General features: G+C 36.6%; 1 protein-coding gene across 5 annotated transcripts in view; it reads left to right on the forward strand.

Annotated features, from left to right (window-relative positions):
• Positions 1-16,344, forward strand: part of RSBN1L (round spermatid basic protein 1-like) — a 54,361-nt gene that overhangs the window by 14,322 nt on the left and 23,695 nt on the right. For 2 of the 5 annotated variants that reach the window (XM_014536977.1, XM_005862911.2), the window contains exons 3-4: positions 3,870-4,507; positions 6,064-6,171. In XM_014536977.1, the coding sequence (XP_014392463.1) occupies positions 3,870-4,507; positions 6,064-6,171 (746 nt within the window). The remainder of the gene's footprint in view (positions 1-3,869; positions 4,508-6,063; positions 6,172-16,344) is intronic. The other 3 variants (XM_014536978.1, XM_014536979.1, XM_014536976.1) reach the window with 3 other exon arrangements.

The raw sequence follows: 16,344 nt of genomic DNA on the forward strand, positions 1-16,344 counted from the left end.
AATCTCATGCACCGGGCCTCTAGTTTTAAAATAAGAGAAGAACATTGATATTCAAAATGTTTAAAATGTTTAAATGTTTAAAAATTTCCTTCATGTACATCTATTGCATTTTGTATGTCATTCCAGGACAGGAAATAAATGAGAGACTATATAAAACTTTAAAAATTTAGGACACACAGGACTAGCATATAGTTGATTCATGGCTATGATTTAGTTTAGTGGAGGGTGCAAAGTAAAATCAGTAAAGAGAAAAGGCACATGAGGTGATGTCTGGAGGAAACCAGGTGCAAGTTTCCAAGAGTCCTCTGCTAGTGGAGTCACCCAGGATGCACTTTATTATTCTAGCAGTGAATTGTGACAACACATGTGAAGTTCATTAGAGACTAAATGTCCAGGGTTTTAGTTGGGGGCTGGTCACATAGTTACCCTCTCTATAGCTTGTATCAGAATTCCAGACTCCCAGAGGGAAAGAGGTATTCAAAATAAACTGCACTGTTGCGCAAACAGTTTAGGCACAGGGAACCACTCCTATCAGGGAATGATGGGAAGACCCTTCCCAAAATACAAGTTCTCAGATGCCAGCTAATGGCCAACCTTGCAAGCATGCCATATTAACTCTTTTCTGCACACTGTGTCACTTTAGTATCTATTTACAGAGTAGTTTGTCATGGGAATTTAATTCCTGGATGTTCAATATAAGAATCTCTTGACTGATTTCTTATTGGTTTCCATTTAAAAAAAAATGTTTTATTGATTTTTTACAGAGAGGAAGGGAGAGGGATAGAGAGTTGGAAACATAAATGAGAGAGAAACATCAATCAACTGCCTCCTGCACACCTCCTACTGGGGTTGTGCCTGCAATCATGGTACATGCCCTTGACCGGAATCGAACCTGCGACCTTTCAGTCTGCAGGCCAATGCTCTATCCACTGAGCCAAACCAGTTAGGGCGGTTTGCATTTTTTAGTTCTGACTTTGATACTATTTTTTCATCCATTCTTATGACTAGGAAATAGACTCTTGTGTCTATTTTATTTCAGAGTAACATGTATACTAATGATTAGATATTTTCTATTTTAACTTTAATAAAATGTGTTAGGCATATATGTAATTATATGAAGCATTTAAATTCTGCTTATTTTGACAAGCCATTTAATTTGTTCAATTTTACATTGCCTTTAAACATTTTTTAAGTTCTGTTTTTTAATTGACCACTCTTTTTTCCTTGACTCAATTAGATTTACATATATGAACCTCTTTTATCTTTCATTTTGATTAACTCCCTGTTTTCCTTTTTCATTATTAATTTTTTCTGAAGATATTAATCTGAATCTGATGTTTAGTTTATACCAAGAAAGCAAGTATGAATTTGTTAATATATTTCTTAAGTAGTAGCATATAGATTTATTAGAGAATTAAGACTTTGCATTTTATGACTTTACAAACCTATGTAATCAATAATCTTGACACCTTTTTATTTTTGCTTTTCATGATGATACCACTTTGGTCTTCATTGCATACTTACGAAATTTTAGAAGTGATAGTTTATTTTTAACATTAAACTTTCCCTTTTTAGAATTGCTATTAACTTGAGAGTTTTTGTTTTCAGGGTTAGGATTAAGTGGTATTCATATGGTGGAAAACTTTGAAAAGGAGGCAAGGGAAAAACCTATAAACCTCAGGTAGTCTGTTGGTAAGAGAAATCTTTTCATTCATAGATTCATTAAATGTTTATTTGTAGCAGTGTTCTAGATGCCATGAGGGACACATAATGGGGACAAAAGTATCATTTCACTCTGAATTTGTATAAAAGTTATTTGTTTCACTCATAGAATGTCCTTAAGGACATATTATATACAGGTATTCTATAAATAGAAAAAATAATAATTGTATATGTATCACATATGTTCATATATGTGGATTATAGAATAACTTAATATAAATTTGGAGTGAAGTAATTTCAGTTCCAATTGGAGAGATGAAGGAAAGCAAACTGAAGGAAATGACAGAGTTTTTAAGGGTGAATAAGGAGTTCAGTAGTAAGTATTGGGCAGGACAAGCGTATTTTAGGGAGAGGAAATGCCTTTGTCATTAGTAGAAAGATAAGGTAGAACTAGGTATGTCTTATAAAAAATTGTAAGTAGTATAGATTGACCAGAGTAAGAGGTACTTGAGTGCATTGTCTTCTAGACTTGACAGGTTATGTTTTATTTGGTAGGCTTTGAGAACCCTTGAAAACAGGTAAGCCAAGGGATGAATATGATTAGGATGAGAGACAGTCATGAGGCAGTTAGAACAAAAATTAAGGCAAAGTATCAAGGAAGTAAAAAATAATCAAGGATGAACTTGGTAATTCTTTCAAACTGTGGAGAGATCAGAATGAATACTTTGAGAGAATATCATTGATATTTGAATATTCTGGGAAAGAAAATTTGAATAGACTGGGAGCAGACCCATAATTTAAGGGATAAGAATGGTAGGTAAAAAAGAGAATGTGCTGGGAATAGACTGTTTTTCTTCTTCTTTTTTTTAATTTTATTGATTTCAGAGAAGAAGGGAGAGAGAAAGAGAAATAGAAACATCAATGATGAGAGAGAATCATTGATTGGCTGCCTTCTGTGCACCCCCTACTGGGGATCGAGCCCACACCCCAGGTATGTGCCCTTGACCAGAATTGACCCGCAAGGGAGAGGTATAGAGAGATAGAAACATCAGTGAGAGAGAAACATCATCCATCGGCTGCCTCTGTCATGTCCCCCCTACTGGCTCTTTATTTGGTACATGGGTATCATTTGTGTTAAGACATGAGAAATTATTCTTGTTTTGTCATCTCCTCTATTGTATCTTCTGGGGTCTTCACTGGGAACTTTGTAAACTCTAGTGGACCTTAAACAGCCCGTTTTAGATGCAAGAGTAGTTTTTTAAGGAGAAAATATGCTAAAAAGCTAAGAAATTATGTTGCTTTTATACTAAGCAAGTATTTTTCTCCTTTTATGATTCATAAATCTTGATACCTATATGCAATTTTAAGAACTTAGATAAAATTGCCCTAGCCGGCTTTGCTCAGTGGATAGAGCGTCAGCCTGCGGACTGAAGGGTCCCAGGTTCGATTCCGGCCAAGGGCACATGCCTGGGTTGCGGGCTTGTTCCCCAGTGGGGGGTGTGCAGGAGGCAGCCGATCAGTGATTCTCTCTCATCATTGATGTTTCTGTCTCTCTCTCCTTCTCCCTTCCTCTCTGAAATCAATAAAGAAATATATATTTTTTTTAAAAAAAGAACTAAAAGTAAATAAGATGACCTATATATCTGTATAATTCATCATACACACTTTGAATAATTATAAAGGCAGTGTTTATTAAAATACATTTCATTTTCAAAATTGAGCTATCAGCTGTTAAAGTGTGTATATCTTTTTTGGAACACCCTGTATATATCATCATATATTTTTATATATATCATTGGGAAATGTCTGGAGGGCATTGTTCATATTGACCTTCATTCAACTTTTCATTTCTGATTTTCTACATTTAAAATTTGAAGATTATGCTTTCTAAAACATTCATTTATTTCATTACTTCAATAAAAACACTGATTGAGTATCTGTTTCATGTCAGAAGGTGTAACTTTGTCTTAAGCCTTAGTGCATGCATGTGTGTATGTGTGTGTGTGTGTGCGCGCACACCCGTGTGTATAGAGAGAGAAAGAGAGAGAAGCAAAGAGACTGATAAATTATGAGTATGAATACTGTGTAAAATGAGTCCCAAAGATAATTTTAAGTAAACTTTGCTTATTATTTTTAAAACAGTTCCGAAAGCATGGTTTTTTAAGAAACTAAAATATGGAGTTTCAAAAAAAAATTTTTCCCTACAGGTGGGAAGGAGAAACCAAAAACAAATGTAGAAGACTTACAAATTAAAAAGGTAAAGAAGAAAAAGAAAAAGAAACACAAAGAGAATGAAAAACGGAAGCATCCAAAAATGTATAGCAAATCTATTCAAACGATCTGCTCAGGATTGCTATCTGATGAAGATCAAGAAGCCAAAGGTATCCTAAATGATAACATAAAGGATTATGGTGGAAAGAATTTGGATACCAAGAACTATGGTTCCAAACTTCCAGAGAACAGTGAGTTTCCATTTGTCTCATTAAAGGAGCCACGGGTTCAGAATAATCTCAGAAGGTTGGACACTTTGGAGTTCAAACAGCTCATTCATATTGAGCACCAGCCCAATGGAGGTGCATCAGTTATCCATGCCTACAGTAATGAACTCACTCACCTGTCTCCTGTGGAGATGGCGAGGTTTGCAGAAGAGTTTGTGGGTCTAGTATTCAGTGAAAATGAAAACTCTGCAGCTTTCTATGTAATGGGTATTGTTCATGGGGCAGCTGCTTATTTACCTGACTTTTTAGACTACTTTTCATTTAATTTTCCCAATTCGCCAGTGAAAATGGAGATTTTGGGAAAGAAGGATATAGAGACAACAACTATGTCCAATTTTCATGCTCAGGTAAGAGGTTTTTAGTTGTTTTTTTTTAAAAAAGACACTTTTAATTATGTTTTAGACAAGTTTCTGTTCTTTGTTTCTCATTTCGCTATAGGTTTGAAATAAAAAGGTAAGACTATATATGAAATGAAACCTCTTGGGAATGTTAAGAATAAAATGTGTTCTCAAATGTGAACATCAGAATTTAAATTGGTTTCTACTTATTTTTTTTTTTTAAGGTAATTTATGAAATAATTAAGATTCTGTTGTTTTCTTTTGCAAGGATTTACCTTGGATATGAAATGAATTCAGCCATGTATTTTCCATTCCTTACAACAAACAGTTTTCTTATCTGAAAATCACCTAAAATTATCTTCTTGGTTTATGTGACAATGCCTTAAAAGTACTTAGTATTGGATCCATCACATAGTAGATACTGAATAAATTTTGACTATTAAATATGTTGTGGAACAAGAGGATCATTAGTTAATTGTGTGATTATGTGAGAATATTTGTATATATTGAGCTAATTTTCATTTCCTACCCTTCTCTAAGGTGATTATACAGGCTGTTCCCCCCAAAATGTATACAGACTTTAGCTGATAGCTGTTGAAATGAAATGAAATTTTCATAGACACTGAAAATGAAATGTATTTTAATAAACACTACCTTTATAATATTCGAAGTCTGTGTATACTTTTTTGGGGGATACCCTATATATTATTTTATTCTATTTTTAAAAAAATATATATTTTATTGATTTTAGAGAGGAAGGGAGGGGGAGAGAGAGATAGAAACATCAATGATGAGAGAGAATCATTGATTGGCTGCCTCCTGCACGCCCCCTCGGGATCAAACCCGCAACCCAGGCATGTGCCCTTGGCCGGAATCGAACCTGGGACTCTTCAGTCCGCAGGCTAACGCTCTATCCATTGAGCCAAACCAGCGAGGGCCTATATATTATTTTAGAAAGCAGAGGCAGAATGAAGTTTGCTGGCTTTTGAAAGAGAATGTGGGCCCATTTAAAAGGCCAGTGCTGCCCTGGCCATGGTGGCTCAGTTGGTTGAGCATTGTAACATGCGCCGAGAGGTAGCCAGTTCGATCCCCAGTCAGGGCACGTGCATGTGTTCCAGGCTCGATCTCCCAATTTTGCTCGCTCTCATCAATGTTTCTCTCTCTCTCTCTTCCTCTCCCTTCCTCTCTCTCTCAAATCAATAAAATAATTTAAAAAAGAAGGCCGGTGCTGTATTCTCTCACTCAGATCAAGGACTGCTTAGGTCAAGGAAATCAGCCAATTTTCACATTTATTGGTGCTAAAATGTCTGATTTTCTAAGTAATAATTGACATCATTCTAGTTTGGAAGGAGGAAAAATTAAAAAAAAGTTTCAAAAGTATCTCAGTGATCATCTATCCCAACCTTTCTCAACTTACATTAAGAAACAAACATAGATAGGCGTAACTTACTCTTTTAAGGTTGGCAGCAGTGCCAGGAATAGATCAAAATCTCCTTAGTCTTCATCCAGGACTCTTTTCCTTATTCTGAGTATAAATATATATGTGATATGTGTTCATGTTATAGTCTCCACCTGTGATAGCCTGGATAGTCTGTGATAGTCCAGATGTCCACTTCACACCTACCAAACCTCCTGCTTCCACAGTATATTTGGTGTATATTCTGAAGAATATGGTAATATTTAAAGTTTTAATGTATATGTATGGGAATTACTAATATAATATGTTTGAGAATGAGAGTTTATATATATTTTTAGAGCCCTATCATTTTATAGAATTCCAGAATAAATAGTAACTTGTCTGAGATTATATTAAAGTTTATTGGTAAAACCAGACTGGCATCTAGTAATAGCGTCTACTATTTCTGGAGTATTGACTGTGTCAAGAACTGCTGTAGCACTTCATATATAATAACTTATTCAATCTTGATTACAATCTAATTTTAGCAGTAGGAGACAGATACACTGAGAGAAGAAATAACTTGTCCGAAGTCCTTCAGTACTCTCTCATTTATTATATGTCTGCTAGGGTTTTGTCAGCTTTTGTACGAGGCCTTTTGACTTCCAGTCCCATTTGTTTCCACCATATTACAAACTTTCTCACTGTCATACTATGCAAGTTTATTTTAGTCATCTTTTAAATGTCATAATTATTATTTGTAAAAATATATTTTTATTGATTTCAAAGAGGAAGGGAGAGAGATAGAAACATCAGTGGTGAGAGAGAATCATTGATTGGCACACGCCACACTGAAAATTGAGCCCGCAACCTGGGCATGTGCCCTGACCAGGAATTGAACCATGACCTCCTGGTTCATAGGTGAACACCCAACCACTGAGGCACACCGGCCAGGCTAAATGTCATAATTCTTAGATTTGCTTCCCAAATTCTCTTTCAAGGTTAGGAATTATTATATTTTTATTAAATGATAAGAATATTCATCTTAACTATGTAGTAAGTACAGTATGAAAACTGATTTTTCCTTTTTTTTTTTGTTTTGTTAATTCTTACCTGAGGTTATTTTTTCCATTGATTTTTAGAGAGAGTGGAAGGGAACGAGGGCGGGAGAGGGAGGAGTGTAGTGAGTTGTATCTGGATTAGTGTGAGTAGCTGAATGAACTCTGTTATGATGTGGATGGAAATGGAAGGAGTATAGTCCTGGTTACGCCGTTTATCACCCATGACTTTGAATAGCTACTTAAAGTCCTTACGTCTCAGTTTCCTCACCTACAAAATAATGCTAATGATGATATTACTCAATTGAAAGAGTTGTGGTTAGAAATGTTCTATAGAATAAAGCAGGTTTTACAAAGAGTTGTTATATTGACTTAGTGCAATATTACAACAGCTTTCCATTTTGTTGAATGGGTGATGACTAGTTTCTGACCGAAGACTCTTTAAGAGTATGTTAATTGATGGTAGGGAGTTCAACAGGTACTCATGATAAAAAATTACCATAAATACTTCATATGCAGATACAAAGTTGATTAAATTGTGGTATGTACACACAATGAAATATCCATCCATAAAAAGGAATATAATACTGCTACTGCTACTGTGTGGATGAACCTTGAAACATTACATGAAAGAAACCAGTCACAGAAAGTCACATGTTGTATGATTCCATTTATATGAAATATGCACAATAGGTAAATTAGAACCAGAAAGTAAATTGGTGATTGGGAAGGGGGAAAAGGGGAGTAACTGCTTAATGGGTGTGAGTTTTGTGGGGTTTTTTTAATTGAGATGGTTGATATAACATTATATTAATTTTAAGTTGCAACATAATGATTTGATATATGTATATGTTGTAAAATGATTACCACAAAGTTTAGTTAATACATATCACCACACATAGTTACAAACTTTTTTTCTTGTGATGAGAAATTTTAATCTCTGATCTCTTAGCAACTTTCATAGATACAATACAGTGTTGTTAGTAGTCACCATGTTGAACCAGACATCCCTGTGACTTATTTATCTAATAAGAAGTTTGTACCCTTGACTGCCTTTACCCTTTTCACTCCCCCTTCTGACAAACATCAGTTCTCTGTATCTGTGAGTTCAGTTTTTTTTTAAGATTCTACATATAAGTGAGGTCATGTAGTATTTCTCTTTCTCTGACTTTTTAAAGAAAATATATTTATTATTGTTTTCAGAGAGGAAGGGAGAGGGAGAGAGAGATAGAAACATCAGTGATGATAGAGAATCATTGATTGGCTGCCTCCTGCACACCCCCTATTGGGGATCAAGCCCACAACCCAGGCATGTGCCCTTGACCGGAATTGAACCTGGGACCTTTCAGTCCAAAGGCCTATGCTCTATCCATTGAGCCAAACTGGCTAGGGCTCTCTGATTTTTTTGACTTAGTGTAATGCCCTTGAGGTCCATCCATCTTCTTGCAAAAAGAACTTATTATTTATGGCTAAATAATACCCCCCCCCCCCCCCCCCCCCCATTTGTTTCCACCATATTACAAACTTTCTCACTGTCATACTATGCAAGTTTATTTTAGTCATCTTTTAAATGTCATAATTATTATTTGTAAAAATATATTTTTATTGATTTCAAAGAGGAAGGGAGAGAGATAGAAACATCAGGGGTGAGAGAGAATCATTGATTGGCACACGCCACACTGAAAATTGAGCCCGCAACCTGGGCATGTGCCCTGACCAGGAATTGAACCATGACCTCCTGGTTCATAGGTGAACACCCAACCACTGAGGCACACCGGCCAGGCTAAATGTCATAATTCTTAGATTTGCTTCCCAAATTCTCTTTCAAGGTTAGGAATTATTATATTTTTATTAAATGATAAGAATATTCATCTTAACTATGTAGTAAGTACAGTATGAAAACTGATTTTTCCTTTTTTTTTTTGTTTTGTTAATTCTTACCTGAGGTTATTTTTTCCATTGATTTTTAGAGAGAGTGGAAGGGAACGAGGGCGGGAGAGGGAGGAGTGTAGTGAGTTGTATCTGGATTAGTGTGAGTAGCTGAATGAACTCTGTTATGATGTGGATGGAAATGGAAGGAGTATAGTCCTGGTTACGCCGTTTATCACCCATGACTTTGAATAGCTACTTAAAGTCCTTACGTCTCAGTTTCCTCACCTACAAAATAATGCTAATGATGATATTACTCAATTGAAAGAGTTGTGGTTAGAAATGTTCTATAGAATAAAGCAGGTTTTACAAAGAGTTGTTATATTGACTTAGTGCAATATTACAACAGCTTTCCATTTTGTTGAATGGGTGATGACTAGTTTCTGACCGAAGACTCTTTAAGAGTATGTTAATTGATGGTAGGGAGTTCAACAGGTACTCATGATAAAAAATTACCATAAATACTTCATATGCAGATACAAAGTTGATTAAATTGTGGTATGTACACACAATGAAATATCCATCCATAAAAAGGAATATAATACTGCTACTGCTACTGTGTGGATGAACCTTGAAACATTACATGAAAGAAACCAGTCACAGAAAGTCACATGTTGTATGATTCCATTTATATGAAATATGCACAATAGGTAAATTAGAACCAGAAAGTAAATTGGTGATTGGGAAGGGGGAAAAGGGGAGTAACTGCTTAATGGGTGTGAGTTTTGTGGGGTTTTTTTAATTGAGATGGTTGATATAACATTATATTAATTTTAAGTTGCAACATAATGATTTGATATATGTATATGTTGTAAAATGATTACCACAAAGTTTAGTTAATACATATCACCACACATAGTTACAAACTTTTTTTCTTGTGATGAGAAATTTTAATCTCTGATCTCTTAGCAACTTTCATAGATACAATACAGTGTTGTTAGTAGTCACCATGTTGAACCAGACATCCCTGTGACTTATTTATCTAATAAGAAGTTTGTACCCTTGACTGCCTTTACCCTTTTCACTCCCCCTTCTGACAAACATCAGTTCTCTGTATCTGTGAGTTCAGTTTTTTTTTAAGATTCTACATATAAGTGAGGTCATGTAGTATTTCTCTTTCTCTGACTTTTTAAAGAAAATATATTTATTATTGTTTTCAGAGAGGAAGGGAGAGGGAGAGAGAGATAGAAACATCAGTGATGATAGAGAATCATTGATTGGCTGCCTCCTGCACACCCCCTATTGGGGATCAAGCCCACAACCCAGGCATGTGCCCTTGACCGGAATTGAACCTGGGACCTTTCAGTCCAAAGGCCTATGCTCTATCCATTGAGCCAAACTGGCTAGGGCTCTCTGACTTTTTTGACTTAGTGTAATGCCCTTGAGGTCCATCCATCTTCTTGCAAAAAGAACTTATTATTTATGGCTAAATAATACCCCCCCCCCCCCCCCCCCCCGGGGGGGGTGTGGGGGGGGGTGTGTGTTCTCCATTCATTCATCAGCTGATGCTTGGGTTGTTTCTGTTTCTATGTCTTGGCTATTGTAAATAATGCTTCAGTCAACATGGCAGTTGCATATATCTTTTCAAGGCAGTGACTTTGTTTTCTTTGGATAAATACCCAGAAGTGGAATTGCAGGATCATATGGTAGTTCTATTTTTCATTTAAAATAAAATAACATTTTAAAGATTTTAAAAACCAATTTTTAAAAATAACCTTTTTATTGAAGTATAATATGTACACAAAATGCACACAAATGTATAACTTGAGGAATCTTTACAAAGTGAACACATTCATGATTTTTAAAAGTAGAGTATCATTAGTATCCAGAGCCCTCCCCAACCCCTCTTTATCACCATTCTGCCCCACCCCTGCCCCCTACCACCACATAATTAAACACCCGGGTTATCACTCTTCTAACTTGGAACACCAAAAATAAATTGTGCCTTTTTTGAACTTTGATATAATAGAATCAAATAGTATGTACATTGTCATGTGTGGCTTCTTACCTTCAGCATTATATTTGTGAGATTCATTCATCTTGTGTGTAGCAACAGTTTGTTTTCCCATTGCTGTAAGGTATTCCATTGTATGAATATGCCATGTTTTATTTATCCTTGTTTATTATGGGTGGATATTTGAGTTCTTCCCAGTTTGGGGCTGTTATAATTGTAGCAGCTATGAATATTTTTGTACATGTGTTTTGGTGAACATATGTATTTGTTTCTGTTGGATATAAATGTAATATTGGAATTTCAGGGTCAAAAGGTATGCAGATGTTCAGCTTTACCAGATAGTGCAGGTTTTCTAGTGTTACTGTAGTAATTAACATTCCTATCAGCAGTGTTCCACATTCTTGGTTATACTTAGTAGTATCTATCTTTTTCATTTTAGCTTTCTGGTGGCTGTGTAATAGTATCTCATTGTGAATTTAATTTACATTTCCCTGAGGACTGAGGCGGTCAAGCACCTTTTTATAAAATGACTAGGGTCCTGGTGCACGAATTCATGCACCTTAAAAGGAACTGTGGGCCGTGAGGCTGCTGTGGGCACAGGGGTGGCTCTCAGCCTATCCTCCCCGCCCCCGCCTCACACCCACTGATGGCGCGGAGCGATTGGGGTCTGCCAGCACCAGCAGTGGGTGCGAGTGGGGCCAGCGCTGTCAGTGGGTAGGAGCGGCAGCTGCTGCCCCATCGCCCCTCAGGGGCAGGGGGAGGGGGAGAAGCCCTGAGGGGTGATTAGGGCCAGCAGCCAGCACTCGCACCAGCTGACGGGGCCGGTGCTGGCAGCAGGTGCAAGCCCTGGGCGGGATCGCAGTGCACCGGAGCAAAGAATTTTCACCAGAGGCGCGCCCTTATGACAGCGACCAGTGCCCCCCTGCCTTGGTCTGGTGCCCCCCGCTCACCTGCTCCACCATCCCGCCGTGGCCGATGCCCACCATGTTCTGCGCTCTGTCACCTGCTGCCAACGCCTGCCATGTTCCGCCCACACCCCCTGGTGGTCAGTACACATTATAGCAGCCAGTTGTTTGGTTGTCCCGCCGTTCGCTCTGTTTGCATATTAGGGTTTTATATATATAGATAGTTCAGTTGGCTATCTTCTTTTTGTAAAAGTACTTGGTCTACTCTTTGGCCCATTTTTCTGTTGGCTTTTTTTTTTCCTAATTGATTTGTTGGAGTTTTTATATATTATTGTGGATAAGAATTGTGTCAGCTACATGTATTGCAAATACTTCCTTTCTCTTGGTAGCTTATTTTTTCACTCTTCTTAAGAATGTCTTTCAATTATTAGAAGTTTTTTTAATGTAAACTAATTTTTAAGGTTTTTCACCCCACTTATGATTAGTGCTTTTTGTATCCTATTAAAAAATCTTTGCTTAATATATTCTCCTTAGTTTTTTTCTGGAAACTATTATTGTTTTACCTTTCATGTTTAAATCTATATAGTTCTTTGGGGATTAATTTTTGTATATGATATGAGATAAAGATCAAGGTTCATATATTTCCATAAGGTATTCGGTGGCCTCAACCATTTTCCAAAAAGTTATTACTCTCCATTAAAGTGCATTGTTACCTTAGTTAAAAATTAATTGATCACATAGGTGTGGGTTTCTGGGCTCACTTTAATTTCATTATTTTGTTTGTCTGAATTGGTGTGACTTTATATTACTTTCTTGATATCTAGTAGAATAAGTGTCAGTTTTGCTGTTCTTCAAGATTTTCTTGATTCTTTATATTTCCATAAACTTTAAAGTTAGCATATCAGATTCCACAGAGAAATCTGCTGGATATTGATTGTGATTACAGTGAAATGATAGATAAGTTTGGGTAGAATTGATGTCTTCATAATATTGAATCTTCAGTCTGTGATGATGGTATTTCCCTTCATTTTTTTCCTCAATATATTTTGGTTTTCAGCCTACAAATCTTGCACATCTTTTGTTAGATCTACTCGTAGGTATTTATGGACTTCATTTTGTTAATCACTCTTTCTGGAAGTCCTGAGCGCCTTTTAGAGTGTGATGTTAACACTCATCTTCAAAAATTAAAAATGTATCTTGTATTTCATTTCTCTTCCAGTATCCCCTTCCTTATCTATGGCATTATCATGCCTGCTTTTTAGTAGAATCACATAGTGAAGCTATATATTTTGATGATGTCATATGAATTAGCCTATATACTGACATGAAAATTTGTCTTCAAAAGAATTGGTTGAGATGATAATATTAATTGAGTTAATGTGTATTAGTATTTTAGGGGAAGGGAGTTATCAATATTAGCTATTGAGTTTCACTTAATATCAATCATAACAAAGATAAGTTGTGGGTAATAAAGCCAATTCATGTTCCAGTGGTTGCTCAGAAATAAAGCTTGATGGTTTGGTCATTGATGACTTTTCATTAACTAAGTTCAATAGTTTAGGTTCAGTAGAACCTTTTCTCATTAATGTATGAGAAGAGAGAATAGAGTGAGTTGACAGAGAAGATTGGGAATCTGACCTTTATTCTTTTCATTTAATCTTACTTTGGAAAATACATTTAGCAGTGTCAAAGAAAGAAATTTCATTATAATGGTAATGAGTATATGTAATTAACATTATTTTTAATAGATCAAATAGATTGCATATAATGTTAAAATATGTATTTTCTAGTTTTTTGTATTTTAATATTGTAACCTGTGCAAATGGTGGAGCTTGGACTGTAAATAAAAACCCATTAATGCCCGGTTGGGGTGTCTCGGTGGTTGAGCATCGACCTATAAACTAGGAGGTCATGGTTCAATTCCTGGTCAGGACATGTGCCTGGGTTGCGGCTCAGTCCCCAGTAGGGAGCATGGAGGCAGCCAATCAATGATTCTCTCTCATCATTGATGTGTCTATCTTTCCCTCTCCCTTCCTCTCTGAAATCAATAAAAATATATTTAAAAAAATAAAAACCCATTAGTTTGAATTTTCAGACAGGTTTCCATCATTTCAGTTCTGGGTTTAGATCAGACCAAAAGAATAAATACTACCAGCATGGCCACTGTACTGTATGATGGCATAAATTGTCACTGCAGCCATTCACAGTAATGTGAATATCATTACCCAGATTGTGTAATCTGATGGTCCTGACTACCGGTAGCTTGTGGAACCTAAACCAAAAATATTCATGCTGGGTTTGTATCCTGAAGAGACTAGTCCTCCTCTCTCGCTTTATTTTAAATAGTAAAATCAGAGCAATCAAAATAATTTGCCATAAATTCTGTGGAAACAAAAAGATGACAGTTTATGAGTAATTTCTATGATCTTTATAGTGATGGTATTTATCTCTGTACTATACTCTGTATGTAGTTTTCAGAAACATTCATTTGTATCTGTTCAGCCTTTATCCTTGAGACACCTAAAATTAATTTGAGGTTTTTGTGTATATGTATATATGTGTACACACGCGCGTGCACATGACACTAAGGATCAAGTCATCCTGTTCTTTGGTTTTCCATCTTCATCTATCTTCTTACAAGTTGCTTGAAAAGTTTGAAGAACATGTGGAGTTATATATCCTATATAATAAAGAGCTAATATGCAAATGGTTGTCACACCCTCGTGCCAGGGCCAGGGAACCTGAGGCCAGGCTGCAGGACCTGAGGCCGCGCCCCCTACCCTGTGGAGCTTGACAGGGGTGAGGCCAGCAGGGTCTAGGTCTCCCGCAATTTCAAGGCGTGTGCGGGTGGGCGGGGACTTGACTCTGGGTCCCGCGGCACACCCCAGACTCTGACAGGAGGGAGATTTTCATATACATTTTACTAATTTTTTTTCATCTCTGCCACTTCTATTATAGAGAAAGGGCAAATAGCAATATTAAAATATTTCGTCTAATTAATTCCCTTTTAATGTGCACGAATTTCGTGCACCAGGCCACTAGTTGTGTTAATAATTCATGTTATTTCTCTAATGCGGCTCTTAGGTGAGTGGTGTAATATCAATCAACTATAATAAAAATCTATTTGAGAATAGAAACACATACAGATTTTTGCTGGAAGTTTGTAACCTATCTATATCACTTCTTTTGCTGCAGAAAACAAAAGCCCTCAAAGCTTAATGGTTTAAAATTATTTTTCATGTTCTTCTTTTTTTTTTTTTTAAATATATTTTATTGATTTTTTACAGAGAGGAAGGAAGAGAGATAGAGAGCCAGAAACATCGATGAGAGAGAAACATCGATCAGCCGCCTCCTGCACATCTCCCACTGGGGATGTGCCCGCAACCCAGGTACATGCCCTTGACCGGAATCGAACCTGGGACCCTTCAGTCCGCAGGCCGATGCTCTATCCACTGAGCCAAACCGGTTTTGGCTTTCATGTTCTTCTTACCTTTGTCAGTTCTGCTGGGTCTTGATGGCTTAATTCAGATGTCTCGTGGTTGGCAGATCAATTTGTCTTAGGAGACCTCACTTGAAAAATATATATATATATTTCAGAGAGGAAGGGAGAGAGAGAAATAGAAATATCAATGATGAGAGAGAATCATTGATTGGCTGCCTTCTGCACACCCCCCACTGGGGATCAAGACCGCAACCCTGGCATGTTCCCTGACTGGGAATTGAACCGGAATTGAACCTTGACCTCCTGGTTCATAGGTCGATGCTCAACCACTGACCCATGCGGGCTGGGCAGAAGATCTCATTTTTACATGCCTGGTGGTTGGTGCAGTGTCAACTGGGGTGATGATCAGGTTTTTCTCATCATCTAGCAGACTAGCCTGGGCTCATACACACGGTAGTAGTTGCAGGGTTCCATAAAGCAGAAAAGAGAATAATCCCTGGTGCTCAAGCTTTTGCTTGTGTTGTGTTTGCTAATGTCTCATTGGCCAGAGTCACATGGCCAAAACTAGAGTCATTTCTTAATGATCGAAGTGGCATAGTCATATTACTCAGAAGTGAGCATATATATATACTTGGAAAAAATTTTTGGCCAATAATTTTGCCACATCCATCCTAATATTTTGAACATCTTTATTTTGTTCAAATATTCATTTGGACACTTATTGTTCTGTTTCTTTGATGGTAGGAAAGCAAAAAGACAAGTAAATCGGGAATTTTATCTGTTAAGGAATATATGACATTTCTATCTAAATATTGAAATTTCATTCAGTATTTAATCAGCACACAGTCTGAACCCTGTGAAAACTGAAGCAATTTAATTCTAATTTCCCATTCCCCCTGCCCCAAACTCTTTAAAATCTTGTTTTATATTTTATCCTGGTTCTAAGTTGTTTGTACCAAATAACTTAAGTCAGGGTGTTAATTCATGATTAAATGGTTAATTTTTTTTTTTTTACATAGAAACAAGATATATTTCTTTTTTTCTAAATTGTTTTATTGCTTAAAGTATTACAAAGAGTATTACATATGTCTCCTTTTTTTCCCACCCATAACAATCCCCCGGCCGCCCCTACCCCCCAGTGTCTTATATCCATTGGTTATGC

This window comes from Myotis brandtii, unplaced genomic scaffold, assembly GCF_000412655.1.
Source record: "Myotis brandtii unplaced genomic scaffold, ASM41265v1 scaffold17, whole genome shotgun sequence".
NCBI classification, from domain to species: Eukaryota; Metazoa; Chordata; class Mammalia; order Chiroptera; family Vespertilionidae; genus Myotis; species Myotis brandtii.